General features: G+C 37.0%; 1 protein-coding gene across 1 annotated transcript in view; it reads right to left on the minus strand.

Moving 5' to 3' along the window:
• Positions 1–486: 486 nt before the first annotated feature.
• ALX1 (ALX homeobox 1) overlaps positions 487–18,835 on the minus strand; it is a 23,752-nt gene continuing 5,403 nt past the window's right edge. Inside the window, exons 3-4 of the mRNA XM_018563203.1 lie at positions 4,525–4,653; positions 487–871 (exon numbers count right to left, since the gene is read on the minus strand). Of these exons, the coding sequence (XP_018418705.1) occupies positions 551–871; positions 4,525–4,653 (450 nt within the window). The 3' untranslated portion in view covers positions 487–550. The remainder of the gene's footprint in view (positions 872–4,524; positions 4,654–18,835) is intronic.

Here is an 18,835-nt window from a genome sequence, read left to right on the forward strand (position 1 = left end):
GAACAGCTTGCAAAAGTCACTCAGTCTTTAGAGTTGATTTACTAAAGAGTAAGGACTGTTCACGCAACAAAGGGAATGTTCACTTTGCAAAGATAATTCTTGTAAATAGGGTGAACTATGTTCACTTCAAATACCCAATCATGTGCGAATAATTTAAAAAACATGATGTACAGTATATTCAAGAAGAACATAGGTTCACCTTAATTGCTAACATTCCCTTTCCTAAGTGAACAGCCCCCTACTGTTTTAATAAATCAGACCCATAGACTACAACCATGTAATGGGTCATATAACCTAATAAAGTACACAGTGGTTAACATTTAATTTAAGAAACTTAATTCACAATCTTAACATATTCATAATTTTCACAATTATGGACTACAACATCAATGAGTTCTATTTTTAGTTTAGTGCTTATTATATTTATTTATAGCATAAGAAATATTTTACAAAGTTTCATTGTCAAACAATATGTGCGCATTGGCTTTATACATTGTTAAATATTACAAAATATAGTGTATCCACTTGAATTGTTAAGGAACAGTCAAATTTACATAGCCCATGAAATATTGGCTGTGTGTTCTTTAGCTTTCATTCGGAGAACGGCAATACTGGATGACCGCCTTTCAAACTCAGGTTTAGGTTCAAAGGAATGTCCATTTGTAGATCCTGATAATAATGATTCAGTGAAGAAATTGTTAAGTGGCATATGACTGAACTGATTCTGGTGATTTGTGAAGCTGGCATATGAAGAATCTGTACGAGGAGAGTGAGAATAAGGGGACATACAAGAAGAAGGTTCTCGAGGCAGCATACAGGACGTCACCACAGATCCTCCAGTTGGATTCCCCGTCCACAAGTTGTTCTGAATCTGTTAAGAAAAGTAAATGTGAAATGTTGATGAACTAAACAAATCCATAAATATGTGGCTTCAATTAAAGTGATTTGGAATGAACATATTAATATTGGCAAAAAGTCTATACACACACACACCATTAAAAGTCATCAATATTTCAGAATATATTTAATGACAGAGCTGAATGGTATGTAGTATGTTATGTCACACATTTTACTGCATAAGACATCCATCACATTTTGAGAGCAATTGTTAGATTTCCAGTGTCAGTCCAACATTCTCATGAGCAAAATCTCTGTTAGTGAAAGAGATCAGAATTTACAAATAAAATGCATGTTATCTTCCATCCACAAAAAGGATTTTAGGTTCTAGTAAGGTAATAAGAAAGGAAAAATAAGCAATCACACACATCAGGGGAATTTATCAAAACTGGAGCAGACAATATCTGGAGCAGTTGCTCATGACAACCAAACAGTTTCTCTCTTCAGTTTGTTCAGTTAAGATTTGAAAATGGAAGAGAGATGCTGATTGGTTGCCATGCACAGCTGCTCCAGATTTTGTCAGCTCCAGTTTTGATAAATCCCCCCCATTGCAGGGTTTATCAGATTTGTGTATAATGATAAAACTGGATTTCTGTTTAGTTTTGGCGAATTGCTACATTTTGTACATTTCTCTCTGTGCCCATTAAAGGGCTTTCCTAACAAAATGAATGCATTTCTGAATGAATGAGTATGAATATATTTATAATCAAGAAATCTAAAGCTGTAGACTTATTTTTGTGAAGTGCTACTATTACAATTAACAATGATTTCAATAACAACAGTATTGTGGGTTTACACATATCTTGGTACAATTAAAGAATCACAGAAGCTGATGATTGGAACAGGCATGGTGGTTTTCCAGTTCATATAATAATTAATTTGCATAATTTGCCTTTTCATGATTCTCTGAATGGACAAACATGATTAAAGCATTATTAGCAACAAACATGTGTTGCAATAGTAGTCCTATAAAATCCTGGTAAAATTGTATAGCTTTAAAACAGCAGATAGCTGAGGGGTACAAATGCTTATTCCATTTTGTAAGCAACTAGTAGCAAAAAGCAGGTAAAATACGTTTTGTCTGTCTGGAAAACCATACTGTGAAAAACTGTCCAACTAGCCAGGGATGAATGCAGTCTATATATGAAGCTCATCTGGCAACTGTGCAAGTATCAGAACTTTCATCCAAAAGACAAAAAACATTTCATGTATGACCACCAGAAGTCCCAAATGATGCATAAAGTAGATGTGATCTAGCTTTTTAGTTCCAACTTCCTTTATATTACTGCATTCTCCTCCAGCATTCTATGTAATGAAAGGTTTGGTCACTTCTGCATGATTATCCTTAAGTTGGCAAATATTAATAGCTTATTCCACACTTCCCTCATATAGATACACCATGGGATAACTAGTGCCTAGTACAGTAGTTTTTCTGCACATGCTTGTTCCAAAATATACTTTTAAAAAGAAAAGTTGTTATTTTTTTAAAAATGTAAATGTTCTGTGAATTATAAAGATGGCAACAACAATCAATGATTCACACAATAAAACCACAAACATGTGTACTTCTTTCACCAATAGCTCTCTGAAGTGCAAGACAAGTTTTGTTTTGTGTAAGTAAAAGGGGAGATGGAGCAATATTACTGATAGAGTATATAAAAAAGACAAAGAAGAAATGAAAACAGATGTCCTGGCTGGAAAAGTTTATTTCAAGCAATACTTTGCCAATAGGAGCCAAGTTTTACCAAAAAAAGTGCCCAAAGGTATAAAGGTATCTTATACTAAACAGTTTATTCAAGAGTCAACAAAGCCAAAAAACCTGCAGTAAAATACTTCAGATCTCAAAGAATTTCAGTTACTGTGCCTGGAGATTTGGTAACATTGATCTTATTTTCCATCTAAATGCTAGTCAGACATTGAGTTCCTTTTTCACAGAAGAAAATTGTTTGACAAAAATAAACAAAACATAGGCACAGTCCAAACAAAATACAGTTAAAAGAACATCAAAAAGGGGAGAGGAGTATATCTATAGCTGTAATGTGCATTAGGTGCTTACTTAACAGCAAGCACCACTTAGGAATAAAAATGAGGTTTTGAATATACGAGTTCAGATTCACTGCCCTGAAACTAGTATGCAGTCCAGGAGTCAGTGGAATTTTTCATCAAGGATGTCTAGAAAAGCTAGTTTCCTTAGTAACATTGCCATTAAAGGGGCCCTGTGCTGCTGCATAAAGGGTTTATGTAGAACACCTTTTTCTCTAACCTAGAGAACTTCCAAAGTGTTTATTAGCTAAGCCTACCTTGTTAAGAAACTTTCATATCAGTGTTAGAATATTAGTAAGCACTGCTACTTCTTTACACTTATTTTACTCAGAACTTAGTAGGTTTGAAGGTTAAGTGCTGTTCTTTGTTCTGTAAAGATTGGGTTTTAGGTTTTACTAATATCTGGGGCAGAGCTACAGAAAGTTCCCCTCACTTCATGTCCTGCTAACAAGGTTTTACCAGACAAGAAGAGAGGTGAACTCTCCAACAGCAATACAGACAGAAAGAAAAATCCTTTTTTTTAATAAAGTAGAGATGTCTAGAACTGCTGTCTGATTATTTTTTCTGTCTATTTCCTGCCTAGTAAAATTAGTCAGCAGGGCAGGAAGGAAGGATAAATCTCTCTAATGGAGGTCAGTATATAAGAGAAAACCCAAGAGGAGTTTTAATCATACCCCTCTATTCAAAACTACAAAATAAATGTTTGGCTTGACATATGCTTTAATTTAGTAAGGCAGTAGAGAAGTTTCACTTTGCAAAGTGAATACTCACTTCGCTTTGTGAACGGGATTATGTTGTGTTCCCTTCAATTATGTAAAAATCCTATTTTTTTTTTTTTTTTTTTTTTGTTCTTTTCCTTGCACATGGCAATGCAAAGTGAACACAACTGACCTTATTTACTAACTGAACAATCAACCCCACTGTGTGGATGTGCCCAAAAGGATCCAGCTACTTGACCAGCTCAACAGGTAGCTAAATCTGCAACCAGGCCATATACACATCAATTCATACACATGTGCATCTGTAAAATCTGGACATTCAGAAAAAATAGACTTTCAAAATGTAAAGGGACTTGAAGAAACAATTGTGCCCTAACCTGACAGACACTGTGATCTTACTAGCAGTATATCATTCTCTTCTCATGCTGGTTGTAAAGGAGTGATTTTTTTATAGCTATAGTGTACTCACAATAACATTTCAGCAGCTGCCATGTACAGTATATTATGAATTAACGATTCATTTCTCGATTAATCGTTAAAAGTTTCGATCGATTACCATTATTTTGATCAAAGAAGACACATCGCCCCACTGCGTTCCTCCCTGGACTGAAGGCAACCCCGGCGTGTCATAGTTAGACGCCGCTGCGTTCCAGGGTGGAACGAAGCGGCGCTGTGGAGCGTCATACGGCTCCTCCTCCTCTCACCGCTGCCACGATAAGACGGGGCTGGGAGTTTTGGATGGTGTTCCACTGTTGTGGAGTGAGCGCCTGCAAACTCCCGAACCCCCTGCAACCACAACCACCAGGACTGCTGCTAGGAGGACCAGGGGTCTCAAGCCAACAATTTTTGTTTCCAGTTTGTTTACCTGTGGGTAGCTTTCACTCCTGGGCAGGACAGAGATATCATAAGTGGCAGCAAAGTGGCTTTTGGCTTGTTGTATCTGACCATAACGTTCTCTCTTTCTCCACTTAGCTCTGCGGTTTTGGAACCAAACCTGATAAAGATAAACAAAACTTCTCAGATTTGTGATAAATGTATTAACCACTAAATTATCAGATCACTACATGGCAGCATTTACTTTTCCATAACTATGTCATAAGACAACAGGAATGTTTGCAAAGGTATATTTTCAAGACCTTTCAGATTGCTTGTGAGCCTGGCAGCTTTACCCCCCTAGACACCGTTTAACTAAATGGTGCCTTACAAATAAGAAAAAAAAAGACATTTTAGATTTGCTGGAGAATAAATAGCCACAGGCAGGATAGATGGGAAATATTGATACTTGCTCTTCACTGCATGATGTATACAATTACATTTTTAGATTGTAATTTCATTGCAGCACTTCGTTTTTGTCCTCTAGTAGAACAGTCTGTCATTAGTATGTATGAAGCGTATAACACTATAGAGTTTATTTAAAGCTGAACACAAGGTTTAAATATTTATGTACACTTGCATTGGTCTTGCTTAGCCCAATGCAAGTACAGATATTGTATATCTGGTAGGGCTACAGAGAACCTGTAAAATACTCTAGTAGACGAAGGTACAATAGAGTTGATTTAAAACTTAACTCCAGGTATAAATATTTATATATACTTACATTGGTTCAGCTTGGTCCTTTGCAAGTATACATATTTTATACCTGGTAGTGCCACTGAGCTCCTGTAAAGCACTATAGTGGCCAAAGCAACTACAGTGCTTTACAGAGATCTTGTACTGCCGCTTTGCAGAGCAACTTCCCTTCTACTTTGAAAAAATAGATGTTCACAGTGGTCATTCAGTGAACCCCCAGTATTCTTATCATTAAATACAATGTGTTCTCTGATTAGATTAGGGGAGGTGCTGTGATGTCAAAGTGCACATGGGTTTACCTTGTTTACAAACATCCACTTTGCAAAGTGAAGATTTACTTTCCTTAGTGAACAGCCTCTACTACTTTAGTAAATTAACACCATTGCCCTTAGCATCGTGGCAGTAATTCCAACCCTGGCTGCACTGCCCTGGAAAAGTCATGCAGCTGGTAAAGTCTTAAACGTCTTTTATTTCTACAGTGTCCAGGCACAAAGCAGAGTTCCAAGCTCTGGACTCCACATAGCTTAGTAATAGGGGTTGGAAAATGCAAATAGGCACCTGACATGAAACTATTGAGCAACAGCAGCATGGATGTAAAAAGTAAAATATTTTTCTACATTGCCTCAAAATATTGTGACACTGGGATTTAGGGGTCTATTCACGAAGTAGTCGAAGGATCTAGCCGTAGTTTCGGCCGATCCTTCGGCTAGCTTCGGCCCCAGGACCCCTTCGGTTCAGTAGAATCGAAGGGCTGCTGTACGGGCTATTCACTATAGCCAGTACAGCTCCCAAACTTGGCCGAGCGGCTCAGTCGAGCCGAAGGCATATGCCTCGGCTCGGCTGAGCCGCGCTGAAAGCCGACAGCCTGCTTGTGACAGCTGGGCGGAGCAAACCGTGATCTTACAGCTGGCTCTGGCCAATTGCAGAGAGATCAGCATCCCTGGTTACCAGCTAACCAGGGACACTGATCTCCAGACAGCCTAACTCTCCCGGGTCCTCCGGGAGTCTCCCGCTCCCGGCCGCCAAGGAGAGCAACACTGCTTTTGGCCATAGGAATGCATTGCTAGATTCCTATTGGCTATTTCAATTTGCAATAGCCAATAGCAAACTAGCATTGCACCCGCCCTCTGCTGCAGTTCTCCATCAGGTCCCCACTACTGATTGACAGCAGCAGAGGGCAGGTACAATAGTTAGTTTGCTATTGGCTATTGCAAATTGGAATAGCCAATAGGAATCTAGCAATGCATTCCTATGGCCAAAATGTTTTATTTTGTTTACTATTCTGACATGGCTCCGTGTCAGAATAAAAAAAAAAGAAAAAGCAGTGTTTCTCTCCTTGGCGGCCGGGAGCGGGAGACTCCCGTAGTGCCCAGGAGAGTTAGGCTTCTTTTTTTTTTGCTTTTTTTTGACGGAAGCAGAACCGCCAGCCAATAGAAAACTGTTGGGCGGAGCTTGCTGTCATTGCTAGCTCCGCACAATCGTTTTCTATTTATTTTTTCTACTTTTTTACCTATTTTTCTCTTCTGTGGGACCGAGCAGAACAGCCGAGCCGAATGCTACTCAGCGGCATTCAGCTATTCACTCACTGCTGTTCGGCATCTATAAGAATAGACCTGAACAGCAGTGAGTAGCCTGTCGGAGGTTTGGCTTAGACTATCCAGATGTTGGATCGGCTGAGTCGAACTCCTTCTGCGCTTCGGGATATTCGGCCGACCCAAAGCCACGTGAAGCCACCCGATGTACGGCTGATTTCAGCCAATATACGGCTGAAATCAGCCGTACCAGCCTGAAGTGAATAGCCGAACAGCGTTCAGCTCATTTCGCTTTAGGTCGGTCATTTACTCGGCTGCCTATGGCAGCTTAGTGAATAGACCCCTTAGTTTCACATGTAACAGAACTGATTTAAATCAACAGCTGGATTTATATGATGATTATAGTACATAACAATACACAACATCCTGTTTACATCAGTCGCTTGAAGTCTGAAAACCGCAACCTATTACAGTCAAAACAATGTCAGAGCTTTTTTTTTTAAATAATGCCATCCATAAAAGAGGGAGACTATAGACATGCTACTAAATGTTGATCTGACTTGTTGTCTTCTTCATGTGTGATTACTCTGTCCTCCCCGCAGTTTTTCCCAATGTTCTACATGAGCAGTTTCCAGAACGCATGTTGTCGAATGGAACTAACATCAGCTTTAGCTCTTGTCCCTTTTAGATTTATACTTTGATGTATTCATTTAAAATATCTACTATCTCTATCCTGATCACATTCTACATCACAGCAATGAAGTTTAGCATGCCAGGGAAGAGGAAAAATGTTTCTCATTTTAATATTTTTTTTAAAATAGTTTATATACAGTGTGTATATATATATTTAACACCTTCCCCCTCCGTTGCAAAGGTTGAATTTATAACATAATACAAGTGTAGCTGTGTAAACCCCTGTAAATCTATATTCAAGAAAGATCCAACCAGAAGAATGTAAATTTTAAAAAACGCTGATTGGAAGTTTGAATACAGTAAAAATTAATTAGTGAAAAAAAAACCCTCACCAGTAGGCATGAATTCAACTCCAAAATTTGTAAGGCAAACAAAATGCCCCAAAAAGCTATTATAAGAAAACTGGAACATTTTGCATGTTTTATTTGAGGTACATTTTAATCTCATTTCATCGCCAAGTCAAATTTGGAACAGATTTACAGACTTTTCCTGTGTACCAATGGAGCATGGTTTTATCAAAGTAGGTATTATTTGCATTTTAGTAATCCACCCTGTCTGTACTTATACAAATGAAGTAGAGTTTTCGTTTCAAGCAGCATAATGTATATGATGTAGTTAAATGTAATGTCTTTAAGGGAAATGTTAATAGCCTGAAAAACCATAATATTTTTCAAACTCAAATGCTCAGTCCAAGGTAAATTTTGCAATTATGCAAATTTCACCCAAATTTACTTTGTTGTACCAAATGAATACAGATTCATGGAGAAGGGGGGAAAAATCACTTAGAAATTTGAATCCAAAAAAGCTTCTATTACTGTCAGGAATGCATTATGCATAAATAATGCACAGATATATTGTGAGTGTAATAGAATGTGTATATATGTATATATCTATAATGTATGTACTTGTAAATACAAAACATATTTTCCCTATAGACAGTTTTAGCTATGGTTTCCCTAAAATAATGCGATTTGTTTAAGCAGGCTTTTCGATAAGTTCTTTCTGCAAAGCAGCAATGGATCTATAAGGTCAGCAGTTATCAAAGATAATATATTGATAGCAAATGGGATTTTTATTAACAAAATGTGCTGAGTTTTCATAGCTTGTGGTGCTACAAAAACTAGATGATTTTTAATAATATCTTGGCAGTAAAAGTGAAAGGAAACTTGAGAAATACAGCATACAATACAGCATGGCAAATAAAATTTAGAAAAAAACACCCACCTTAGAATGTATACAGTGGGTTTGGGTGAATGTGAAAGCTTTTAGATAAAGGCAAAGATCATTTTTGGAGCTTTCGGTTTGTTTTTTTACAGATTGTTCAATGGATTTCAATAGGTTTTATTAAACATCCTTTACTCAGTTTTTAACATTTTTAAATGTAAGGTTATAGTTTATGCATGTCGCCAAAAATCAGTATAAAATGCACAGGAGCAAAAGAGGAGTGACATTTAATATGAGTGCCTAGGTCTGCAGCCCCATGTGTCCCGAGGAAGTGTGACTGGGGACTGAGTAAGGGCACAGCCACACATAAAAATATATTCACTTTGTTTGTGTGGTTTTTACTGTTAGTTTCTTTTTAAAAACTTCCTGAAAAAAAGCTTTTTTTTTTCACAGTGAAATGATTCTGATTGGGGTGATGCTGTATGTAAGCCAAGCTAATTGTGAAAGTAGAAAGCCAGTTTTGTGTCTAAATATGCATTACCAGTGTACACTGTCGCTGACACTGTATGGTGTAGATCATTCTGTTTTAGAACACCATGTACATCTTTGAAGCATCACCCAAGCAACACTGCCTGCCAAACGCAACACGGTGTTAAAAATTGGCCGTGGCATGTGTACAATCATGAATAGCCTCTATATCAAAGTGACACTATATTAAATCTTAAAAATGCATTCAAGTACATTAACTTGTAACAAAAACGTAGCTTGTTTGTGTATCACATCGCTGTAGATCCTCAAATCATCTCTGAATTGGTGCTGACACTGTCCTTTCTTCATTGGCTCACTCCAATGATGGACTACAATCTCAATACAAATTAGTAAACTAAACGTGCGATTGCAGTCCATCATGAGAGCACGTTTGGAGCTGTGGCTACTTTACAACACACACAGGGACCATGGGAAACAAAAAAGCCATCCTCCATAAGGAAGGGCAGAGTCAGCATGAATTCAGAGATTTAAGGATCTACAGCGGAGTGATACACAAATAAGTTACATTTTTGTTAATAGTTAGGGTACTTGAATGCATTTTTAAGATTCATCTGCTGAGTTTAGAGACATTTTAAGTTTAGGTAGATGGTTAGGGGGAAAAAGGCTGGGGGGGCAGTAAAAATGCAAATCAACCACCTACTGCCCCTAGGCACCAGTTGTAATCCGAGGGATGTATATTAAAAAAAGTTACTTGCACACTATCCCTTCAAATTTGCCATGTTAACATTTTAGCACTACTTTTCTTACAGGCATATGATGGTGTTACATCTTTCCCTTACTGGGTGCTTTGAATTGTCTGCATGCCTTAAAAATAAGCCAATAAGAATCAGTCATTTAATGTAATCAGTTAGAATTAAATGAGAAAACTACTGTTTAAACAACTGGTCAATCTTGGAAAAAAGGGATAAAAGAGAAAATGAAGTCACAAACCAGCAGAGTAACAAAAGGGACTCGACTTCACTGGGATGGCAAATGTTTAGTTAATTGCCTCTATAAAAGTTAGATTATATGAATCTATTAATAGCACAAACAATGCATAGACGCGTGAGATTAAAGCTCGAGCATTATACATTGTGGATAAGAGGGAGCAAAATGAAAATTTTAAGTCACTGTTAAAAAACAATAGGTGAATCAAAGAACATTTGCAGGTCTGGATTTGTACATTCTCTATTAATATACTGCTGGATTTTGAACAAATACTAGCTAGCATTGTTGTATTTGCCCCCTGCAGCACACGTTTGTACATTTTTGGGGAATCCTTAGTAAATTCGTGTTGAATGAGAAGTGAATGTGAACAGTGTGAGGTGTCCATAGGGAGTCATAGGAATCCTTAGTCACACTAAGCTCAGAGCAGCAAATGTTTAAATGGGTGAATCCTGTACCATTCAGAACTTAATAAACAAAGTGCAACTTACTGAGCCCCAAATTTTATCAACAAGGAAGAAATCTTTATGGAACAGGTTTAATGTGTCCGTGAATGGTAATGCCAAATGAATGAGTAATTTGCGATTGTATGGTGAATGTTGAGTGATTATGAGATTCAACTCTTTAAAAACAGAGGGCTTTAGGTTAATCTGCAGAAATCCAGTTTTTAACTACTTCTGCTATTGCCAAATAATCAGCAGTTTGATTTTAAAGCCAGGTGCTTTTTCAATAAGCTGCAAGTTAGGTTCCTGGAATGGGACCATTCCACACTGTTTTATTATTATTATTATTATTATACAGGATTTCTATAGCGCCAACAGTTTGCGCAACGCTTTATGGCTGTGCACTGCCGAGAATGATTTAGCATGGCAGTACCAAAGGTGAATTTTGTATTACATTGTAAAGATACAGATGCTGAAAACATTGCCTCCTCCATATACAGCTACTTTAGTGCAGTGGTACATTTTATAAACAATGGGTAGGACAATGTGGTTATATTCAGTGCGCTTTCAAAAAATGAATTGGACTGTATGTCAAACACAACAAAATGAATTTAAAAACATGTTAATAGCACTTGCCTTTTTAAGGCAAGACTGCCAGGGGATGTACACACATGTCAAGCCGTTGGAAATACACTTTATTCTGAAAAAAACCCACAAGTTTATACTAAGGGGTATATTTATAAATAACTGAAATTTAGTTTTTATGGCCTTCCACTGTTTAAACAGAGAGCAATTTGCCCCATCTGTGTGATTTATATAAATGTACATGTTTCATTCTTATAATGCCTGATGATGTTGCTTTTAACATCCTCTTTATAAAAATGTGAACCTTTGCAGTGCTTTCTCTTTGTTTCTTCACTGTACTTCAAAGGTGGTGTAACATGTTACTTTAAAAGTGAAAATATTTATAAGAATTCTATTTTTTTGAATGCTACAGTAGCATCACCTGAGTGTGTCTCCAATAATGTTATTCCCATTCCTCCTCTTTTGGACAGAATGAGATAGCTACTTGTGGGTGACAGAATTTAATTCCTCCTGAGATTCATCAACAACTTAATTCTGCTACTATTTTACTGTGAATTGAGAGGAAGTGGGCACTGCGGTGGTTGGCTGCTGTCACTAAATGGTTATTCAGGTATCAACTACTGAGAAGAGAGGCAGTCAGCCTCATGTCATGCACACCACCTATCTATCATTCCACAAACCTCCTTTAAAAAACACACACACACTCTACTATTTACATTTTCAACACTCTGCAGTTCTAAGAAAGAAAGAAAGAAAGAAAGAAAATTTTCTCCAAACACACAGATTTAGAGAATGTTTATGCCTGTGCTGCACCACAGAGCAACTGCATCCTAAAGGTAGTGCAAGTCTTCTCTAGCAGCATCAAAGTATTACAGCGGGTTTACTAAAGTGCGGAATGTTCACTACAAAAATTTAAGATTCACATCAATTATTCGATTATGTGCAGATGAATATTTATATAAAAAACTGAATTGCTTTCCATGTGATTGGATAATTGAAATTAAGGTACTCTTTTCTGAGTGCACATTCAATTACTTTAGTAAATCAGCCTCAAACCCTTAACTAATGCCTTAGAATGAAAAGGTATTATGCCAAAGTGAATATTTATATAAAAAAAGGAATTGCCTTCCACATGATTGGATAATTGAAATTAATTTACTCTTTTTTGAATGCACATTCAATGACTTTAGTAAATCAGCCTCAAACACTTAACTAATGCCTTAGAAAAAGGTATTATACCAAAGTGAATCCATTGATTGAATTACACTTTGGCATTGTGATAATGATTGTTAAAATGCTAACGTGTGGGTGTATGTGTGTTGTGGTGTTGTTCCTCTTGAATGCCCCTCCAAGGCGTTTGTACAGTAAAAAAAACGCACACCTGTGTTATTGCACACCACACCACACAAATGTGAATTTTATTATGCAATGGTGCACCGCATTGTCATAAATCATCCGGGTTTGGGTGTTTGTGTGCTAAAAGAAATGGGCTACCTCTACGGTACACGTATTAATGCAATGCAAAAGTGTGACTAGGCTTGAGTACACTGCTAAAGGATGTGCAATCACAGTCACCCATAACAATGATCAGATATCAGTTTACTATACTGACTTCAGTTAAGAGATTATCACCAACTGGTTGTTATGGGTTACAGTACATTGCCCTTTCATTGTTTTACAAAAAGAGCCTGATTTTGTCACGTTTCCAGCACAATATCTATGATTCAGTCATTTTAGCACAGCTTTTCATGTGTTTTGTGCTATAACACAGTTTCAAAGGCCTACTCGACATGGCTCGAGCTGTCATAGCCTGCACCACACTAAGAAAATAGGAACCAGATTTCTTGCATTTAAAAATCTGTTTTATTAGTATGATGTATTTACTTGTTACAACTATTAATCTAGAAGCATTGCTGTTTAAAGAGTTTGTAGAAAATAACTCAATTAAGTTCAAAGTCTTAACTGTGAACTCTAATGAAAAATTCTCCCCTTAAGGTACACATAGCACAGTGCGGTAAAGTGTAATTTCATGTGGGCCATTTTCAGCCTCAGTTCTCATAGCCGCGCTGCACGATCGTTCCCAGTGGAGGGGAGGCCGCTTAGCAAAAATCCTACCTTCAAACAGGTTCATAAACAGATTTACTGCTACCAAGAGACAATAAATATAGCACTGGTGAAATATATGCGTAGGAATAAAAGAAAGGAAAATATCGGCTCGGTAAATGTATTCATCATGTCTGTGGGTGGAAAAAATATTTCCTGCGCTCTCCCCAGGGGCCAGCAAGAACATGCTAGGAGAATTTAGTAATGAGACTCTTTCACTGGGAGGGGGGGGGAGAAAAGACCTTGACAATCTCTTTTAAATGGGTGCCAATTACTACACTGATGTGAAGCAGGAAAAGCAACCAGTGAGATAAATTAGCTACAGGTTTACTTTCTGTGCATGTAGCAGAGGGTACCATTAAACATAATGATATGTGCTACAAGACAAAGGCAACCTAGCCTACTACAGGTACTGGAGCTGGCTTTAATAGAGATGAACAGACTTTTATTTTTTTTTAAACGCTACCCAGTGCAAGTCATCTGATCCAAACCTAATGGCTGCTCTATGTTTAGATGTCAGTGAACCAAACAAGTATATTTCGTTTTAACATCCACATGTCTAGAAGTTGCTAATGCTACTAAAAAAGGCACCGTGCCCATGCAACACAAAACAACTAATGGTTATTACTATCAAAGCACAAAGATATTACAAGAGCTGCAAATAAGGAAAAGAACCATGTTTAAAGTACTGGAACCCAATGCAAACTAAAAAAATTAACCAAAGGACCACTATAACCAAACAATATTGCATTTTGTATACTGTATAGTTAATGATTAATATTTATTTTTTCTCCAAATTTGCATTTAAGCCAAGCTGTTTAGTGGCAATAACAAGGGTTTGGGAAAAACAGTTTAACAGTGCCATGGGGGGCTTACAATGCTCAGCTTTTATTCTTATACTTTTAAATCTTGTTCAGGTATTTTGGCTGTCAAAATACCTGAACAATGCCTGCATCCAATCAGATTGTTCAGGTATTTTGACAGCCAATGGGGCCGACTAGCAAGATACTGAAGCTTGGCCCAGTGGGAGATTCCTCCACCCACACAGTTAGGTGTAGATGGAGGAGTCTGTTGCACTGTTTCCATCTGACCATAGAAAATCCACAGATAATCTATAGGTGTATGTATCTAACACTACCCCCTACACAGGGTGCTGTTGTCCAAGAGTGATTCCATTGCTCCTCCATAGAGTGGAACCACCCTAAGACAGAACATGTGTTACTGGCCAGATCACCAGGTGAGAAAAAAAATAAAAACTCATTAAAAAAAGAAAACAAATTCAGCCACCACATCTTGAGATTAGTAAACTGCAGGTTATTTTTTTTTTGCATTTGTTTTTGGGTTTAGATATGCTTTAAAGTGTGTTCCCACTTTTGCAGCCAAAGTGGGATAATACCTACTTTCTATATTTTAGATGTGCTCATTTACATGCTGCTTATATTTTTGCTTGTTTCTGAAAACTCCAGAACTGAAGTACTGTCTGTACTGTGTTGTTAGATCTCATTATCAGTTGTAAACTACATGGATCAACCAAAAAGTAATGCCTCCATGTCTGTAATTTGAGATCTATCAGAGTGACTGTGAATGTTCATGTACCATGTTATAGAGGTGTCCTTACCCCACTAATGTATGCTTTTCTGTGATTAGAACCATGGATCTGCGGCTAAAACAACGAATTGTAATTGAATTTCTGGCGAAAGAGGGTTGCTCTTCTAAGGAAATCCATAATCGGCTAAAGAATGTTCTGTTCATGGGGACACTGTTATGGAATTTCGGTTTCTCCTTCTTGAAACTTTTTCACCCAATGACGCACATTGCTAATGTCCACTACAGCGCCCCCATAAACATTCTTTAGCCAATTATGGATTTCCTTCCTTGGTGCACAAACCCTCTTGCGCCAGAAATTCAGTTACAGCTTGTTGTTTTAGCCGCAGATCCATGGTTCTAATCACTCAATCTGAAAAAGAAAATCATACATTAGTGGGGTAAGGACAAAGCAAAAATATAAGCAACATGTGAATGAGCACATCTAAAATATATAAAGAGACTGTCCTAGAGACAGTTCTTCAGATGACAATACTCTGACGTACCGTTAGGCAGCATTCAGACCTGAGCGTTTACAGGCGATTGTGGAGCTTTTTCTAAACTTTTTTTTTATGTATTCAGGCTTGAGGTTTTTTTGGAAAGCTAGGTCATAGTGGAAGGAGATGGTTGTTTATCCTTCAAAATCATTCATTTTCAGGTGTTTTTCAGGCACTTCCATTAAAGTTTATGGGGCCAAAAATAACCCAATTTGCCTAAAAAGTAGCTCATGCACCTTTCTGAGCTTCTGGCCTTGAGCTATAGGTATCTGAGTACTCATATGTGAACAGGCACAATTTAAAAGAATGGGTTTTTAGTTGTTAAGTGTTTTGGAGCTTTGAGCTTTGAGCTATGATATGCTCAGGTGGTAATCACCATATACAAACAGATATAGTTACAACCAGTCAGTCATCCAAAACATGGCGATATGTACCACTGTATGGGAATTATATATATCACCACTGGCCTTTAGGCTAAGCTATGCTGGCCATGCACATAGCAATTTTCAACTTTAACCACTTGCTATCCACTGGAAAGCGCACACACCGTCGCAAGCAATCATCAGAAACCAAGTAATCTACCACCCATCAACCAACAGAATTTAGTTGACAGTTTAGTCAAAACATGGCAATAATTTGATAGTTTATTAAATTGAAAATGGAAAGTCACTTCCATTCCGGCCTTGATAATTCTAGAGCTACATGATGGTGTGAATTAGAAATAAATAAACAAATATGTAGAAAGTGACACTTCTCTTATGGCTTTAAGGCTGCATTCACTCATGAGCATAAACGTCAATACAGGTAATTTTGGAGAATTGTTTTGTACATTTTTGCACATGTTTTCAGGCATGTTGAGACTTGAGCAATTTTGCTCTAGCCAATGGAAATGTGGGAGAAGGAGATGGTTGTTAAACTTCGAAAAATGCTCATTTACAGGAGTATTCAGGCATTTATCAGGCGTTTTTCATGCGCTTCCATTGGGGTCTATAGGTTGTTCAGCATTTTAGAGCTTTGAGACACAAAATGCTCAGGTGTGAATCAGGACTAAGACAAAAGCCAATGACAACTACACCCACCAGAAACAACCACCCAAAGATGAAATGAGTCAGTGTTTAATAAACTAAACCGACATGTTGCATATGATCGTTTCTTAGGGAGGGCACACTAGGAGCCTCATTCATCATAGTGTCTTAAATAGGAACTGTATGGAAAGCAATAAGATCAATTGAATGTTGAGTTGTGTAGGTTCCATTGCTTATGAAAGCAAGGCAGCCTGATCATTTCCAGGTGCTGTGTAACTACAAGTACCAACACGTCCTTTCACTGATAGCACCCTTACTTCCACTGCTTTTATCTATATGGTACATGTAACCAGTGCATTTCCTGATAGTATGTTACCCCAGTTTAACACAAAGACATTCCTGTGAGATGACTGAACAATTCCAGAATCTATAATATGAAAACACACTACATCATCAATCTATTGCATCTAAAAATACATTCCACATGTGGGATTCTCTGCTGAGACTACATAGAAAGCCAGTTCAAGCCCCACAGCTTTGTACTGGGAGACTTCTGTTCTGGTTCTGCTGCAGCCTTTCAAACTGCAAAATACAATAAAAGGAACATAAAACAGCACCCTGTGTACATTTAAATGAACAGGACCAAGCCAGCACTGCGCTCTGATGTAAATCAAATGGCTTCCACTAAGAATACGTCACTTAAGCCTAATTTTTCCTTAAAGAAACAAAACTTATAATGCCTAATAATAAAAAGGTGATTTAAAGGACCACTAACACAAACACATTTTATATTCTGATAACTGTAGAGAGGTAATATGAATAATGATAGTATATAGTATATTGGATGCTAATTACTTTTTTTATGTCATATGCCTTTGTTTATATTTGATTACAAAGCTGACCAGGAAAAGAGCTGAGACAAACTTACCACTACCGGGGCTGCTTCAGCAGTTGCAGCAACACTTTATTAACACATTAACCATGTGAATAAAAGGTGATCATTATAAATACAGTTAGTGTGTTAATAGTTTGTATGCAAAATGTGGAGCGAAATATAAATAAAGAGTGCAAAATAAAATATTTGAATCCATATACTGAATGTTTTCATGACATATCCTGAACAGTAATTGAAATATACTATTTTTCACAGTTGTGTTACTTTAAGGAAGTATGTTTTCCTTAGCCTGGCAACCCAATGAGACAATGGAGCTTTTCTTACCTCCTAACCCAAGCAGACTTTTGGGGTGCACTTTGATGGGCCAGCATATCCACATTTATCAAGCAAATCCACAAGAAGAAGCTATCCAGTGAACTAAACAGTGAATAAGATTGTAATTGTAAGCACCCCTCGCCACATTATAGTTTGTCCCAACAAATGTCACTGTCATTTTGATGGACATCCTAATCTGCATGTAAATGTACTGAGAAATGTAAATGAAGCCATGGGAAAGAGAAAAATAATTCATATATGTACTTCCTTAAAATGTACTTCCTTAGGAGCACTATCACATAATCCCAATAAATGTATGAGCTTAATGTATTTATTGCTCATGTTTCTATCTTTAAATGCATTAAGCTCTTATATTTATTAGGATTATGTGACTGTGCGACTTTAAGGAGGAGCATTTTACCCAGAAAATCAGTGAGTTTAATGTTTGTTTTTATCCCTTTTCAGCCTTAATAGAAGTTTGGGGTCCACTTTTCTGGGCCAACATTAATATAACTACCTTTGTAAATAACCCTAGAGGTTTATAATTGTAGAATACCAGGTCTTATATATAGACTGTTGTGACCTAAGATGGAAAAAAGAACTGATTTCCTAAAGAAGAGATCATCACTGTGCTGTAATATATATATATATAAACATGTTATCCTAACTGGGTAACTAAAGTGTATACTAATTTACAGAAACAGCCCATTAATATGCTTCAAGTTGCAGGAGTGCTTTACTGTAAATAGAGCTAGATTATTATATTTCACATAGCAGTAGGCAACCACAATTTGATTTTACTCAATCGCTGAGAATCTGTGCCTCTCAATCTTCAAAGATCAGTGTGGAAATGTTAAAATCATCCCAGTCTAATACTGGAATTTCTACTATTTCTTTACTCTCAACATGGCTCTAAGAGAAATAAACTTGTAGGAAATGAGACAAATGTATCACATTTAACTTTCCTAATAGTGAGACTGATTTACTAAATGATTTTGGACTGTTCTCAAATTCTCTAGTAAATCGTTTTCATTATCTCCACTTTCACTATAATATTATCATTTACTATTGTTTTATGATGTTTTTTCTTATCTGTTAATTGTATCTAATCGGTAGCAGGATTACATGTAGGTGTTATTATATATTATGCTTGTTTTGTGTGCATGCTCCCTGATATTTATACATGAATACAAAAATGTCACAAAACACTATACTTTCATGTAAATGTTTAAACAGACTTCTGTGCAGTTCTGGTAAAGAACTATATACATATATATATTTAGTATATATATCTATAT

Source organism: Nanorana parkeri, unplaced genomic scaffold (genome assembly GCF_000935625.1).
Source record: "Nanorana parkeri isolate BGI_ZX_2015 unplaced genomic scaffold, ASM93562v1 scaffold640, whole genome shotgun sequence".
Lineage (NCBI taxonomy): Eukaryota > Metazoa > Chordata > Amphibia > Anura > Dicroglossidae > Nanorana > Nanorana parkeri.